A 17,347-nucleotide genomic window follows, 5' to 3' on the forward strand; every position below is an offset into this window, starting at 1 on the left:
TTATTCCTCTCTTTTATATAACCTGTTCTCTTCGTGCGTCAGAAGACTTAATTAAATCTAAACATCTGGTTCGTTTGACAGCCTTATCTGTACATTAATATTACTTTTCTTAGTAATAATCTACTCCTAAAACTAATATATATATATATATATATATATATATATATATATATATTATATATATATATATAATATATATATATATATTATATATATATATATACAATACTGTGCAAAAGTTTTAGGCAGTTGTGAAAAAATGCTGTAAAGTAAGAATGCTTTCAAAATAGACATGTTAATAGATTATATTTATCAATTAACTAATGCAAAGTGAGTGAACAAAAGAAAAATCTAAATCAAATCCATATTTGGTGTGACCACCCTTTGCCTTCAAAACAGCATCAATTCTTCTAGGTACACTTGCACAAAGTCAGGGATTTTGTAGGCATATAGTCAGGTGTATGATTAATCAATTATACCAAACAGGTGCTAATGATCATCAATTCAATAATGTAGGTTGAAACACAATCATTAACTGAAGCAGAAACAGCTGTGTAGAGGAATAAAACTGGGTGAGGAACAGCCAAACTCAGCTAACAGGTGAGGTTGCTGAAGACAGTTTACTGTCAAAAGTCATACACCATGGCAAGACTGAGCACAGCAACAAGACACAAGGTAGTTATACTGCATCAGCAAGGTCTCTCCCAGGCAGAAATTTCAAGGCAGACAGGGGTTTCCAGATGTGCTGTCCAAGCTCTTTTGAAGAAGCACAAAGAAACGGGCAACGTTGAGGACCGTAGACGCAGTGGTCGGCCAAGGAAACTTACTGCAGCAGATGAAAGACACATCATGCTTAGTTCCCTTCGCAATCGGAAGATGTCCAGCAGTGCATCAGCTCAGAATTGGCAGAAAGCAGTGGGACCCTGGTACACCCATCTACTGTCCGGAGAAGTCTGGTCAGAAGTGGCCTTCATGGAAGACTTGCGGCCAAAAAGCCATACCTCCGATGTGGAAACAAGGCCAAGCGACTCAACTATGCACGAAAACACAGGAACTGGGGTGCAGAAAAATGGCAGCAGGTGCTCTGGACTGATGAGTCTAAATTTGAAATATTTGGCTGTAGCAAAAGGCAGTTTGTTCGCCGAAGGGCTGGAGAGCGGTACACGAATGAGTGTCTGCAGGCAACAGTGAAGCATGGTGGAGGTTCCTTGCAAGTTTGGGGCTGCGTTTCTGCAAATGGAGTTGGGGATTTGGTCAGAATTAATGGTCTCCTCAATGCTGAGAAGTACAGGCAGATACTTATCCATCATGCAATACCATCAGGGAGGCATCTGATTGGTCCCAAATTTATTCTGCAGCATGACAACGACCCCAAACATACAGCGAAAGTCATTAAGAACTATCTTCAGCGTAAAGAAGAACAAGGAGTCCTGGAAGTGATGGTATGGCCCCCACAGAGCCCTGATCTCAACATCATCGAGTCTGTCTGGGATTACATGAAGAGAGAGAAGCAACTGAGGCTGCCTAAATCCACAGAAGAACTGTGGTTAGTTCTCCAAGATGTTTGGGCCAACCTACCTGCCGAGTTCCTTCAAAAACTGTGTGCAAGTGTACCTAGAAGAATTGATGCTGTTTCGAAGGCAAAGGGTGGTCACACCAAATATTGATTTCTGTTCACTCACTTTGCATTTTGTTAATTGATAAATATAAACTATTAACATGTCTATTTTTGAAAGCATTCTTACTTTACAGCATTTTTATATATATATATATATATATATATATATATATATATATATATATATATATATATATATATATGTATATATATATATATATATATATATATATATATATATATATATATATATATATATACTGTATATGCAGTATCAGGCTGTCTCCCCCTCTTCTAATACAATGATATATGATGCTTTCTCTAAAACTAATAATTATATGTTCTTGTACTATGAAGCTCCTCTCACTTTTTAAGATAATAATATAAAAGCGAGGGGCCTCTTGTCCTAAGCTGCAACTGCTGATAAGGAATTTGGCTACGTGAGCATTCCAAGGGGCTTTACAAAGTTGTTGAATCATGTCAGTGTTTTATGGTTCACTAAACACATCACTAAGCTAACATAGAGTTCTTTGCAATAATATTTCTCCTTGTAGCTGTCTCAGCATAATCTAAATTAGAGTTTTTACAATAATATTCTTGCCTTTAACAGTTGCTCTTCTTCCAATGGTCTCTTGATCACAGTACCCAGTTCTCTTCCCAGATATCCCAGCAGGGCTGAAAATCCTTTTTTGGTTCTGCTCTGAAAGGGTCCTTAAAGCTAACCACAGGTGTGTCTTACAGTCTCACATTCTTTGTACCTGCAGAATACTTGAACTCGTAGCAGCTTTCCTATCTTTGCGTTCTAGTTTTCCTAAGTGAGCCCATTTTATTGTATGCGCTACATCCCATCCCATACATTCAATTCACTTCACATTGTCTTTTATAACATTCAGATGAGAAAGGGATAATCCTTGTGAGTCATTATGGGCCCATTCAAACATTATTCTACAATGCTTTACCAGATGTGAACAGGCGGGTTCTGGGTCTGCTTGTGGAGGCCCTGTCTACACCTCTGACATCCACATATTGATCTGGGTGTATGCAAATATGTCCCTCTTTTCAGGAAATTCCCACAGGGAGTAATAATCCTGCACTGATAACTATTTAGTTTGTGCATTTCAATTTGATCACAGAGGGCTGAGTGGGCCAGAATTCACTATTTTTCATATCAGAGGTTTCCCACACCTCAGTTTCCTCTACATCATCAGTGGGGAACCCCATGAGAAATTAAGTTGGTTCTATCGAAGGGCCACATACTTTAGCAGCATAAGCCTTCCATTCAAAAGGAGCCAGCACCTTATATAAGAGAGAACGGGTTTGAGGATCACTTGTGACACCATGCCTTTCTGTGGCAGCGTGCCCCGCCTCTGTGCATATTTTGTGTTTCATGTTGTCTGTTATATGTGGATATAGTGGTGTACAGAATATAAATTGGGCTATGTATTTAGGCACAGGGATTGCACAATCACTTCACATGCAGATAAAATGTGTATTAGTATGTGAGCACGGGGAGTACACAAATTAGTTCATGTGCTGGGATTCAAGTTAATAATTAATTAGTAATTGAATTCAGGCACAACAGTATATATAGGTGCACGTTTCACTCACTCAGGGTTAGTGTGTTCGTGAGTGGAGAACGGGTGTGGAGATAGAGGAGAAATAAAAACAAAAAGTAATTATAAACAATTGTTATACATGCTGGCTATCAACCAGCACGATACTTGTTTGTCTGTTTGTCCACTGTTTGTTTGTTTGTCTGTTCGTTTGGCCATTGTGCCCTTCATTTTGAGTGTTTTGTTTCGTTCAACCGTTTTATTTTCTGTTTATTAATAATAAAAGTGCTGCAGCGCATTCATTACCCCAGTCTGCTGTGGATATCCATTCCTTTCACCCTCAGTACTGTGTGTTGTTCCGGGTCTGACGTCAACACTACAGCCAGCCTGTTCACACTTTCCCATGGTTGTATTATGCATTTACCACAGTTTGCCGTGTTTTTTTAACATGCTTTACCATGCCTCACTGAGCTTAACAATGCTTACCTATGCTTTATTACAACTTGCTATGCTTTTACTATTGGAAACTTTTATAAGGGACATTCTAAACCCGATGGGACGGGAGAGCGCATTCAGATTTGTCTTAAGAAGCAGTCTTTAACTACTATATAGGACTGATTTCCACTGGAAGCAGTTTAGTCTAAAACTATTTTGCATGTGCTCAGTTCTGTGAGTACTGCTTTTAGTTTTCAATTAAAATAACTCCCTCTCAAGTCTCCCTCAGTTTGTGATGCCCATTCTGTCCCCGTCAGCTGACAGAGTGGATATTACTTGCTGGGAACAGGTTCTTAGTCTTCTGATTGGGTCCCCATTTAGAAACACTGGAGGTATGCAGGGTGCACAGTATCCCAATCCTGTTAAGTAACATTCCAGTACTAACTTGCTGGACAGGAAAGAACAGTGGAAACACAAGAATTTACTGGCTTTATTCTTTTGTTTGAACACAAAGCAGGTATTTTGTCTCCTGTTTCAAGAAAAAGTAAAGGACAAAAGGAGACTGTGTTCTGCATGTGGGTAGAACATATCAGTTTACTAAGGGATCAGACATCTGTGCAAGGTGACTGAAGAATAGTCCTGAAATAGTGTTCTTGTTGAATAAATTGGATGTACAGTATCAACAGTTTGCATATTCTTAAAAGGTTACAGTACAAAGCCAGTTATGCATATCAGCTCTAAGTGCAGACTAAACTACTCTATATACTCTAATCATGTATCTTAAGTTCTTATTTCTTAAAGGGCCAACAGTGTAAATATCTAAATCCTACAACAGATCACATGCCCTATTTTGAACTGCAAAGGCCCAGGCAGCTGTTGTAAGAAAAATAAAACCATTCTAATGACTCTTTATAACTGGTTCTGAATGACTTTGAGCTTAGCTTTGATATCTGGACATATATCTATGATTCCTGATTCCAGGGAAGTCATGTGACACTGTGACCCCACCATTCTATAACATAAAGCATGTTGGCTAAATACATTGGTACTGTACATGGCTTATCTTGGGTTTACTTTTATGAATTATGATTGAATGTTTTGCTGTAGTTAGGTGGTCGATGAACTCCCTTATAAATTACTTAATTTTTTTTACAATAACTTATTCCTGATAAATCCTATAGAAATTATAAATGCATTATTCACATAACATAATCAAAATCATTTTATTTAAGTAATTTATAAGGGAGTACAAAATGATATCACCCATGTACTGTTACTCTTTTTGTATTGTTTCATTTATACAGCCCCTGTGGCTATCTCAGCTTCCCATTGACAAAGCAAAGCCATTTGAAATACGCCCTGCAGCCAGTGGAAGCAGTATGAATGAGCTCTCAGGCATGAGCACAGAGCTGCTCTGGGTGTAGCTGCCACACCTAGCTGATTCTGTCTCTTACGATATTAGGCTGTCAATCACCCTTTGGCTGATAGCCAAAATAGCAATATCAGATCATAAGAGGCAGGGTCAGTGGTTAACTTGGTTGTTTCTTTTATTCATTGCACTTTAATGTCCTTACCCATCTTTAGCTTCAGCATGTCATAGAACAGCAAGTCTATCAGCTTTGTCTACTGCAGAAGGACCTGGACTGATCCCTAAGGCAGGAAGGCTGCACTTATCAGTATCACAGGCCATTGATAAGTAAGGGCTATATTCAGGGTCATAGGATCGAAGAGCGTTTACATAGCAATACATACAAATCAATGCAGTTATGTGCTGTGTAGTGTTAAACAACTGGCATAACATGGAACAGATCATTTGTATTATATATATATATATATATATATATATATATATATATATATATATGTGTGTGTGTGTGTGTGTGTGTGTGTGGCAGGGCGGAAGCCCTGTGGGTGTAAGTAGCGTGTGTGTGTGTGTAGGGTTGTTGTATCTTTGTGTAAATAAAGATGAATTCATCTGAATATAAGTTTGGCAGGGATGGGTTTAATTCCATCCCTGCCAGAATCCACGAGGGGAATGTGTCTGGGGCCTTGACTGAATAACTGATGGTCACTCAAGACCCAGCCCCATTTTATATAAAGGGAGACACCGACTTTGTGTGGGAGGATATAGTTAGGAGTATATTCAGTGAAGGCAAATTCCCAGCCTGAATAGTTTGTTTTGTTTGATTTATTTTGTTTAAACCTTTTAATTTGGTTCCTGTCTGTGTCTTGTATATTTTGTTCCTTTTTTTTTTTAAATAAACGTATACATTTGTACTCTTTAACTGCAGCTTCCTGTCTCCCTCCTGCCGGTAACAGCTTGGGGCATGACACTATCCTGCTACTATATATATATATATATATATATATATATATATATATATATATATATATATATATATAGCGACAAATGTGTTGTTATTGTGGCAATAAGTAGTCCATACAACAAAGTGGTTTAACCAGAACGGTGCCTGTATTTTTATTTTTTGCTGCGTCCCTTTGGAGAAGGTCATCATCCTCAATCCAAGTAAAGAAAACAAAACAAACCAAACAAAAGCTTTCCTCTGTAAAGGAGCACTAATTATAAACTTCTTCACCTATTCTATTCGTTGGACGGCTAAGCCGCTTTCCGATCGTCATAAGGGTTTTGTTCTTTAGTGAGTACACTGCCTTAAACGGGGTGTCACTTCAGGTCTATCCTTCAGGTCTCAGCCTTAACACAGACAACCCAACTACCTTTTCCCATATGATCACTACTACAATGGATAGACACTGCGCTGTATTCTTGGGCCAATGTACCTCCCTTCTACAACCTTCCCCCATATTTTTACCACAATATATATACATATTTATTGGTATCCCTCATGGCAGATGCGTATATGTACTTTACAGATATATAGGTATTTGTGACTACCATTTGCCCCATAATGCTATTCCACTAACACTTGCATTCTCGTTATACGGCTGAACACAAGTAGCACAGTCTCATAACGGTGGCTCCTGACTATAGTGTTATAAAGGAAGAGCATTATAGCTCCATTAATTGCTTGTTTGTGTTTGATTTATAAATGGCTTTATTTTCTTCCAGGTCAGTGACTGCGATGGTCTAGAGCCCCTGTCTGCCATTGCCGTGGTAATGGAGCTGAAGGTGTGGGTGGATGGGATTATGAGGGTGGTGTGCGGCTTGTCAGAGCAGACATCATGCCAGGAGGTGGTGATCGCACTGGCCCAAGCAATCGGTAAGAGGCTCCTACAATCACAGTTAACAAGTCTGGCCATTATCGAGAGCTTGGTTGGGAATGGGATTGAAACTAGCTGTAAAGCAGTTAAAGTGATTGTAGCCAGCAAAATACATCCATGAATCTTACCTGTTGTGCACCTCTGTTTGTTATTTAGGTCTCAGATCTACAGTTTTGAAAGAAACACACAAAAAAAAACATGATATCTGATACGAGACTAAAGAAATCTCTGTTTGCTAAAACAGTGCATTGAATCACGTTTTAGGCAGGCTTGGTGCTTGTGTAATACATTGTAATTAGTGCTGCTGTTGAAAATAACAAAACGAAACAAAACTGTGATAAAGATGACTGATGGCTTTGCCTTTCTGGAGGGTTAGCATTAAATAATTGTGCTCGGATTTATAGGTGGTACTATGTCATAATTCAAATGTAATCCTATATTAGGGTAATAAAATGAAGCTAAATAAACTAATCATGTAAGTGATGAATTAAAAGTTTAAGGCACAATGATTTAGTGATTCATCTGCATATACATCAGACCATTATCTATTTTGTGAGTAACAGACACTGAGGCTATTTAAGTCATTATCCTAGTGTAGTTTTTTCTGCAAAGTTAGTGCTGAACAGGTTAAAATATATTATTATCTGAGATAAGATGCTGTGCTATTTAAACAAGGCTAGTAAATGGTTAAGAATGTTTTTGTTTGTGAAATGTGTTACTCAAAAGTGTTCTATGCCACTTGTAAATAAAGACCACCTTTCCCCTAAGAGGTTGCGTTAAACAGGTTTGCCTGTACTTTGTACTAAACTCCTGTGTAAATAAGAATTTCTCAAAGCCCCTTTCATGATATAAATAAAAATAACTTAAACTAAAATCTATTAAAGTTCTGTTTCAATTCTCCTGTTTAGATACTGTGCAACAAAAAGTCAGTGCCCTTGGCTTGAAATCTGCAGGATTGCAGGGACTAATACCTGCAGTTTTGGTTTATGTTAAGAGGACGATCAGATGAATTTTGTTTTTCTGTTTCTAGGTCAAACGGGACGCTATGTTCTGATTCAGAAGCTGCGGGATACAGAGAGGCAGCTGCTGGCCAATGAAAAACCTCTGGAGTTTCTGGCAAATTGCGGACAGTATGCCAACGACGTGCAGTTCATCCTGCGGCGGACTGGCCCCAGCACTAGCGAGCGACCCTCCTCCAGCAAAGACACCCAGCCTCCTGAAAGGACGTTTGTCAAGGCGAGTCTGCCCCTTAAAAACAGAGCTGAGGGCACAGAGCTGCCCAAACACAGGGAGCCGAAGAAGTCCATGACATTCAGTTTGGGACCTATGGGGACAGGGGATCTTTCACCAAGGAGTAAATTTAAGCAACACAGACAAAATGGAGGTGACTCCAGAGACACTAGGGACCAGGCTTCTCCAGCTGCCCATGTTTCCAAAGAGGACATCTTCAAAAAGATGCTGCTTCAGCAGGAGCAGCTTCAAGCTCTGGAATCACAGATCAAGTCCCTGGAATCGGAGATCCACTCCTGGGAGAGGCCTATTGAGAAAGACCTGGAGGACGAGCTGTCCTTGCTGGAGCTCACAGTCAAGAAGAATGGGGTGGAGCTGGAGGAGGGGGAGTTCTGGGAGAGCGAGCTGCAGATCGAGCAGGAGAGCGAGCAGGCCATGCAGAGGCACCTGAATGACCTGCACAAGGCCCTGCAGGACTGCGCCCACAAACTCTCCAACTTCAGCAGCAAGTCGGAGTCCCTGGAGCGCAACATCCAGCTGGATAGCGCAGAGTGGACCAAAAAGAGCAAATACGCAGATCCAGAGGAGGCCCTGGCCAGGATGAAGGATGAGATAGAGGCCAAGATCAAGCAGAGCATCGCTCTGGAATCCTCCCTGAGCGTCACAGAGAGTGCCGTGCAGGAGGCTGAGAGAATCCTTCAGGTACGAGAACAAACCTGATCAATCCCACTGTTGAAGGTGCACCTGAACTCTGATGCACACACACCTTTGAAACAGAATGCCTCGCTGCTTTAGATTAGAAGTGGCTTCTCCTGGCACCTAATCATTTATAGTGCTGTACGTCACTCCTAAGCATTCCACCTATAGCACATAAAGTGATCATCGGGAAGCAGCAGAAATTAAAATTTGTACAAATTAAAACTAGCATTGAATTAAAAGGGTGGGGTGGCTAGTGACAAGGTTCATAAAGCCTTGGTTTTTGCACCTTTAATGTGCACTAATACGCCAGGTACTACCCTCTAGTATTATCTATAGCTATTAAATACTCAATAGTGCTGAATTTAGAAATAATAAAAAAGAAACGTAATAAATTCAATGACAAATGACAACATATATTCAATATGTTTACTATTTCTACCTTCTAGAAATACTAAACCTATAACCAATTACAGAACCTATAACCAATTATTCAGAGCGTTTGAATGATTGCTAAACTGATTTTTCACAGCCCCATGTGATATAGAATTCACCCAAATATTCTGCACAGTAAGAACTTTTGCATTCAAATTAAGATCTGAAATTATATGATTTTAATCAATTAATCCCACAGTTTTATACTCTTTTATTCAGTACATTTTTGTGGGTTACAATTTTTTTGGACAAAAATATGTTGCCGCTAATATTAAAAAAACTGATTAAAAAGAGAAAAAGGGATCTTAAAATTGCACACAAGTGGGCCTACATAGGATTACACATGGACAAAATAAGAATGTGGTAATACACACGTTCATTTCTGCAAATACACCATTTAGTAGTTTTTTAATCAATCTTAGCAATCATTTCTTTCTCATCTAACCTTAGAGGGCGGTGTACTCAGATTGGCCCCATGGTAGTTCCATTAAAGGTGAAACAACTTCCATAGGAAATATTTCATTTTTGGCCGTCACTTATTGAACCTTAACCATTGATAATGTGTACATGAGATTTGAGTGCCACAATTGGCTGTTTGTTCAGCCTGAAAATAACTTCCCCTCAACCTGCACACTAGTCCAAATATTCCTAATGATGGTGAGTCCAGGCATGTTCAAATCCCAAGCAGCAGCATTCCAAAATACTTCACTGCTAAGATGAGTAACACCTGGAACATATTTCTGTCACTTTTAGAACCTCCCATGGTACAAATAGTAGTCTGAACTATCATAACCCAACAGAGTTTTCCAAATCCCACAGTAGGTCCTGATTCCAGTAGGATATTATGTATGCAATGCCCCCATGTGGACACAATGTGAATCTACATTTTAATACTTGGCAACTGTATGGTTTTGTGCAAGCCATTGAATACATTTTTCAGGTGTCTGACCTGGAGGTATGAAGTCTACCTGGACTTGGAAGAAATATAAACCTGGGGCTTCAGTGGCCAGGTTTCCATGAATCATTTACAATGAGTTTAGTATTAAGCATGTGAGCTCTGTGGAAACTGGATAGCTGCTCCGTCCATACAGATGCCTTGTGCGCTCTTCTTTCTTCTCTGCAGCGTCAATGCGGTGGTCAGGGCTGGAATGGGAGAAGTTAAGACTGAAGGTGAACTTCGCCTACTTTTCACGGTCACCCAGACAGTTGTTAGCTTTCACAGAATGAAAGCAGTACCATAAATAACAGTGATTGCGATGGAATAGCAACAAGGCAGAAGAGCACTGCATGCATCAAGATAGGGGAACAAGGAGGAGTTCAGATAGTCAAGGCTGTATTGTGTGCATTGCTGCCCTACAGTGGTTGCCTATCAAAGATCTGTTTTTAGTTGTGAATGTCTTAATCCTAAATTCATTCCTTTCTCCAGATGAAGGAACAGGAGCAGGAGGAGCTGAACAAGGAGCTGAGGCAGTGTAACCTCCAGCAGTTCATCCAGCAGACTGGGACCCCTGTAACAGCCCAGCACCCCCACAGCGAGCATGCAGAGCAGCCGGACAGACCCGCAGAGCCCCTGCCATACAGCCACACAAACGGGGGTACAGAGCCTCTCTCTTCCACAGGGATTTCAGTCTCTCCCTATCTCACTTTTGTATTTAAATTAGTCAACTGTACTTCCAAGTGTCATGGAAGCTTCCCTTCACTGCTCTGCAACCCTTACACAAGTTCCCCATAGTAAAAGCATAGCAAAGTTTAATAAAGCTTAGTGAAAGCACAGAAGAGCATTGGTAAGCATTGTGAAGTTCAGAAGTAAAACATATTACAAAACATTATGCTACAAGCATTGCTACATATGGCTGTGTAGCCGGTTAGACAAAATAACAGCTGCAGTAGCACTCCCTGCTGAAATGCTGTGGAATTTTCTATAAAATGTTATCTGCAGAACATTAAACAAATATAGAAAAAGTAGCAGGCTTCTAGAATGACTGCTGCCTCATTTCCACTGCCTTTCCCCAGGTACAGCTGAGCTGGATGAGGTGCAGCTGGAGGGTGTTTCCACTGAGGCTCAGTTATACCTCAGCTACACATCAGACAGTACAGTTTAATATCTCATACCCCAGTGTCAAATTGTGACGTGTTAGAGACAAACTGTTTTGGTGGCTGTAAGCAAAGGCTGTGTTCAAAACAAAGTTATTGCTTTGTGGGATGCAGAAGAAATGACAGCTCTCCACAACATTTGGGTATAAAACCACATTCATGAGCAGCTGTCAGGCACAGTTTGAAATGTAATAGTGTTTAACAAAATCACGGAAATTCTGCAGCAGCAGGGAATCGATCGCAATGCTATTTTGTGTTGAGATGCAACACAAACATTGACAAATGAATACAAGAAGATTACAGATAATAACAATGTGACCTTTACTGCCGCACTACTACTTCCTCAGTCAGCTATACCTGACAAAATGACTGTGGAACGCAGCCAGCCATCTTTAACTACCCCTGCCCAGACCGGCCAGCTCAGCTATACCTGGGGAAAGGCAGTGGGAAAGAGGCATTGTAAGTGGTTCGAGAATGAAAAAGTGGCAAGCAGGTTTCAATGGGGGAGGACGCTTTTGTCCCAACAACTACCTTTGGAGAAAGTAATAAACTGCAATGTCAACTTTCTCACTGATAAGGTGCTAAACTATTGAAGAATATAACAAATAAAACACACATGAATAATATTTTACTAAAATATACAGTAAACCCTGATAACTATTGTGATACAGCTATCTGACGTTTCTTTGTATCAGGTATCAGAGCACTATACAGATAGTCTGTAGAAATGATGTAATATACTGTTTAATTATTCTTATATATATATGTATATGTATTTTTTTTTTTATATAGTATAGGGTGCTGTGTAAGATAGAAGCTGATTTTCACCCACTCATATATATATATATATATATATATATATATATATATATATATATATATATATATATATATATATATATATATACCGTACTTTGTGTTACAATTTCTTTTCCCTGAAGCAACAGTTTCCCAAATATGCTTCATAACCTTCAAAACACTAGTTATCGTAACTGATAAATATTCTGTTTGCAGGTTCTCCAATCCCCAACACAGATTCCCCTCCACGGCCCACAGCTAAACAGTTCATGGGTAACCCTCGCAACCTCCAGAATCCACTGGTGTCCAGCTTGAATCCAGAGGGTGTGTATGTTTGAACTGCCTGCTGCCTGCCAGCTTTTAGCCAGCTTTACCCAGCTCAGCATGACTCCGGGGGAGCCCGGGAACACCTGCATGACGGAGACTCGGGGTTCCCACTTTGCCAGGGTTACAGACTATCCCTCTCTCCCTCTCTCTCTCCTTCCCCCTCTTGCTCTCTGCTTTCCTCTGGGTTAACCTTACTGCCACAGCGGCTTGCTACTGGTTCAGCAATGGTTGTTATCTTATACTGAGGCATTTTGCACCTAATCGTAATCTGATCCAAAAGATGCATTGTAAAATCCAAAATGTTGTAAAACTTTGGAAAAACCAGGACATTGTACAAGGCTTTGACTTTGTCCGACATTCTCACAGATGTGCCATGAAATCTCCCTGTGCCATTTTGAGAAGCACACTTTTTTTGATCTGTTGATTTTGCCAGTCGCTGTGCACAGCTGAGGCGAAGTTGTTAAAGATGTTTGTGTTTGTTATCTACAGGTGGCACACACAGTCTTATCATCCTACAAGACAGCTTAAATAATAAGACTGTAAACCTCTGTAGTTTATACAGATACAGACATTTATTACAAATTATAATTATAATCTTTCCTCAAATTGTATGTTATTTGTGACATACCTACATTAGGCCAATACTATTACAAGTGTTCTTTGGCACAGTCAGATCAGAAAGTATAAGAGGCCAAGCCTGCTACGCTGGTAATCTTTTAAGCCAGTCCTGCTTTCATGGTTGAGTTGTGTGTTTTGGTGCCACAACACCAAACTGAGGATCTGGGTTTATTTCAACCCTAAAGCTGTCAGGCACTACCCATTCCTTCAGTTTAACACCACAGTTAATTAAGGGCTTGGGGCTGTCCTCACATAATAATTTGCGGTAAGAACGGCAATATCTCTTGATGTTTTAAATACACTATACAAATGAGAAGCTGTGTTTATTAGGGTGTGTGGACAATGGGCTCATTACAAACAGTAGGTTTTGTATTGGTATTGTTTGTACTTACCTGGAAGCAAACGTGTGGAGTTTGTTTGGGTGTGAAGTAGACCCTTTTCATGGTTCACTAAGTTCACTTGTGTTCACACTGCACTTTAAACTTTATTCGTTTTGTTTGCTGATGGACCAGATTTTTGCGTTGCTGAGGGGCTCGGTAACACAGCAGACTAATTCACTAGAATGCCTTTCACCTTGAATCCCACTCAGGTCACAAGTGAAATGAGCTTGATGGTCTCAACATAGCCCCAATTAAATAACTGCACTACACCACTATTTGGAACCGTGCATGATTGTTACAATGGAAATAGACCTTTCATGAAGAAAAAAATCACAAGCACACAATAGCAAGAAAATATATGTTTTAATCATTGCTCTGTAGACCATATTTTTACATTAATTTAATCCCCAATAACTTTTTAACACCTGATCTTAAAAACCCTTTGATATATAAACATTACATCAAAGTGTTTTGATCAATGCTGTACACTAACACTCAGCCCAGACTCACTTCTTCAGGTTTATCTGTTCAGCTTTGTTATTCACACCCCTCTCCTAGCTAACCAAACTAAACCAACCCCCCATAAACACAGTATGAACAAGTTCTTATAAGATATTTAGAACTGCATTTTTTAATTTGGCAACTTGAAATACAAAAACACTTTTAATCAATAGCAAATGTAGTAAATAAAAATAGTAAATAAAAGTGAATATATAAAAAATAGCAAAGATCTTGTAGAATATGTTTGTCAAACTTGAATATGCGTGAATGCATGGTTTACAAGGAGCAAAGTCCAACTTAATTGGACTGGTGCTTTAAAAGTATTTCATTTTAATTGTGGTGTCATTATAGTTTAACAGAATAATAATTATTTTGTGCTAAAACTACCCAAAACAAATATCTACACTTCAACCTAAACAGAGCCTGGCAGCTTTAGTGTTAATGGGCCAAATAACTTCAATTTCCCTCCAGTGAAAAAATTGCTCCACTTTTTCATAAGAGAAATAAAAATGTATGTGTGTGTGAGTTCTTAAAATGTACATTTTGAGTTGTTTAATTATACTTCTGCAACATAGCAAAAAACAAAATACAAGGCAAATATTTGGGGTTTGATTTGAAAAAAAGGGAAGCAAACTTATAACAAGAGCGAAAGTCAGTAAATCAGGGGTCAAACTATCTATTGGTGGAAGGCATGCTTTATGTACTTCTCTCCCAAGGGATACAAAGAGGGCTTTCAACATCTAAACAAAATATTTGCCATCTTTCGCAGCTGTAATTATTCCTATTTTAATCTTCGCTTGTAACAAAGATGCATGCTCCTGTTTTACACTGTGTACCTGGAGAGCTTAAGCAACTATTTCAAACCAAATAAAAAAAGGTCACTTAGATTATTTTTGTATGTCTTGCAGTCCTATCATCAAGGGAGACCACCTGGAGGTAGCATGGGGCCAGCAAGCAGAGGAAAGGTGCAGATCACTGTATATCAAACTATAGATTTTATCCTATAAAATGTTATCTATTTTTGTTAGTTTTTTTGCAAAATGACATACTGCAAAGCATGAAATAGAAATATTTTGTCACAGTATGTCTTTTTATTTTACTGAATTTTTACTTTGAACTGTATGTGTATAAATATATTAAAGTTTATGTATGCTATGTTTTGATATTTCTTTATGTTGTGAATAAATGTTTCATGGTTTTTAAGCCTGTAACCAGTGTTAATGGTTCACTAACAAAAGACATGCCTCTATTTAACCACACCTCTCTTTAGACATGCCTCTCTTTAGACACGCCTCTCATAGACACACCTCTCTTTAGACATACCTCTCTTAGACACGCCTCTCTTAGACACACCTCTCTTTAGACAAGCCTCTCTTAGACACACCTTTCTTTAGACAGATGTGATAAATCTGGGTCTGTTTAGCTGATCTAAACACCTGATACAAGGCAGAAAGAAATGTATGGCCATTCTGCCCATCAGTGCTCATGCAGTTCCTAGAAGCTGGTTAATCTCAAAACTTTGTAAAGGCAATGATTCAGCATCAACATGACTAGCTAGCCCATTCCATACCCTCACCACTCTGTGTGAAGAAACATCTCCTACCCTCTGTCCTTAGTCTTCACTCGATTTCCAACTGTGTGACCTCTGGTCCTGTTTCTGTGCTGTGCCAAAAGTATTGTCTTTAGGTTAGCTTTATCAACTCCTGTTAAGATTTTAAAAACTTCAATCAAGTCCGCCTCAAACAATCTTTTGTTCTAGGCTAAATAAATTCAGTTCTCTCAACCTAAATTCATAGCTCTACTGTAATGTTTTGACTTATCCTATGAAAAATAGAATTCCTGGATCAACTGAGACAATGTGCCGGTACACCTTCGAATTGCATTTCCTTTTGCTACAAATCATAAAATCCTTTTACATGCTGATTTTCATGCACCACTGCACTTCTGGTTAAAAATGTATGTAGTTTGGGCGCCATCTAGTGACAACCTTAAAAGTATGTTAGAAACCCTGCTATGTTCCATACAGTACATCCATAAAACATTTTTATACTGAATACACACCAGCCCATTGAAAGAGATTGCAGGTCTTTGGTGTGCCTGTAAAAAGAGGTCAACATGAAAAAACAATTACTGACTATAAATAAATAAAACTATCTATCCAGTATCCAGGTCTACATATACTATTATTATTTATTTCTTAGTAGACGCCCTTATCCGACCCATTTATACAGTTGGGTTTTTACTGGAACCATCTAGGTAAAGTGCCTTGCTCAAGGGTACAACAGCAGTGTCCCCCACCTGGGATTGAACCCACAGCCCTCCAGTCAAGAGTCCAGAGCCCTAACCACTACTCCACACTGCTGCCCGTCACAAAGTAATGACTATTTTTCTGTGAATCAATGAAAATGTGATATTCACACACATGGACAACAGTCTATAGCAGTTTATTGAATATCAAACTGTATATATGTTTTTATACAAATAAAACTTTAAATCTCCCGAGTTCAAGTGACAAGAGGCCAGAGAGCTTGAGGCTGTTCCTCGTGAAACACCAGTAATGTGTGCATCCCTGGTTATAGAAGCACCTGCCAGTAGAGCACCACAGCCTCTATCAACGGCTGTCAGATCTGACTTCTGTCTTACCCATTGTGACTTAAACTGGTTTTGCTAATCCATAACTACAGAAACACTAATAATACTTGTATTCTTTGAGAAAGAGTTTTACTACAAGTCTTTCTCTTGTCAAAGTGTATTTTAAAGAAATAGATTGATAACAGGAAGATGCAGCGTTTATACATTACAAACTACATGTCAATTTTATTCTTAATCATTGACATTGAAAAAGACTTCTAGTCAAAATGTCATTCATTTATTAAGTTTCTTCTAGTATTTCTAAATGTATCACTATTAATCATGTTGGTACCATGTTTCAAGTGTTGGTATTAATCCAAAGTTTCCTGATGAATCCACAGCTCAATGTGTTCTCTCGTGGAATCCATAGTTTTCCCTTGAAATGGAAACTTGATCAATTAAAAGAGGGTGTTTTATAGAAATGTGTAAAAGTGGTTAAAAAAGCATGCATTTGGTGGAAAAGTGAAGACGCTTGATAAATAATGATCTAAAGCAAAACACCAACAGAGAATGACAGGGTACAGATGATAGTATTTTAAATAGGCAAGAAATTAAATATTACAAAAGTGTATATGACATAAATAATTATTTTAATACAGTTGCACTCTGTTCCATGATATTTTAAGCCAAAACATGCACAAGGCAGTTTTATCCAAGAACTACTTGTAAACATTATTCTAGCAGTCAAAAAATGTACAAATAACTCAGGAAAATCCAATCTTTGGTGTGGTAAGGAGGCTATAAATAGTGATACAAACAAAAGCATATTTTGCAGCTTCCTGGTGTATTAA

The 17,347-nt window shown here is 38.9% G+C and overlaps 1 protein-coding gene across 6 annotated transcripts in view; it reads left to right on the forward strand.

Moving 5' to 3' along the window:
- Positions 1-15,136, forward strand: part of LOC117435082 (ras association domain-containing protein 8-like) — a 59,546-nt gene extending 44,410 nt beyond the window's left edge. For all 6 annotated transcript variants that reach the window (XM_059003103.1, XM_059003104.1, XM_034058014.3 and 3 more), the window contains 5 exons: positions 6,695-6,845; positions 7,877-8,778; positions 10,634-10,802; positions 12,316-12,423; positions 14,834-15,136. In XM_059003103.1, coding sequence (XP_058859086.1) covers positions 6,743-6,845; positions 7,877-8,778; positions 10,634-10,802; positions 12,316-12,423; positions 14,834-14,865 — 1,314 coding nt within the window. In that variant the 5' untranslated portion in view covers positions 6,695-6,742 and the 3' untranslated portion in view covers positions 14,866-15,136. The remainder of the gene's footprint in view (positions 1-6,694; positions 6,846-7,876; positions 8,779-10,633; positions 10,803-12,315; positions 12,424-14,833) is intronic.
- The last annotated feature ends 2,211 nt before the right edge of the window (positions 15,137-17,347 follow it).

Source organism: Acipenser ruthenus, chromosome 28 (assembly GCF_902713425.1).
Source record: "Acipenser ruthenus chromosome 28, fAciRut3.2 maternal haplotype, whole genome shotgun sequence".
NCBI classification, from domain to species: Eukaryota; Metazoa; Chordata; class Actinopteri; order Acipenseriformes; family Acipenseridae; genus Acipenser; species Acipenser ruthenus.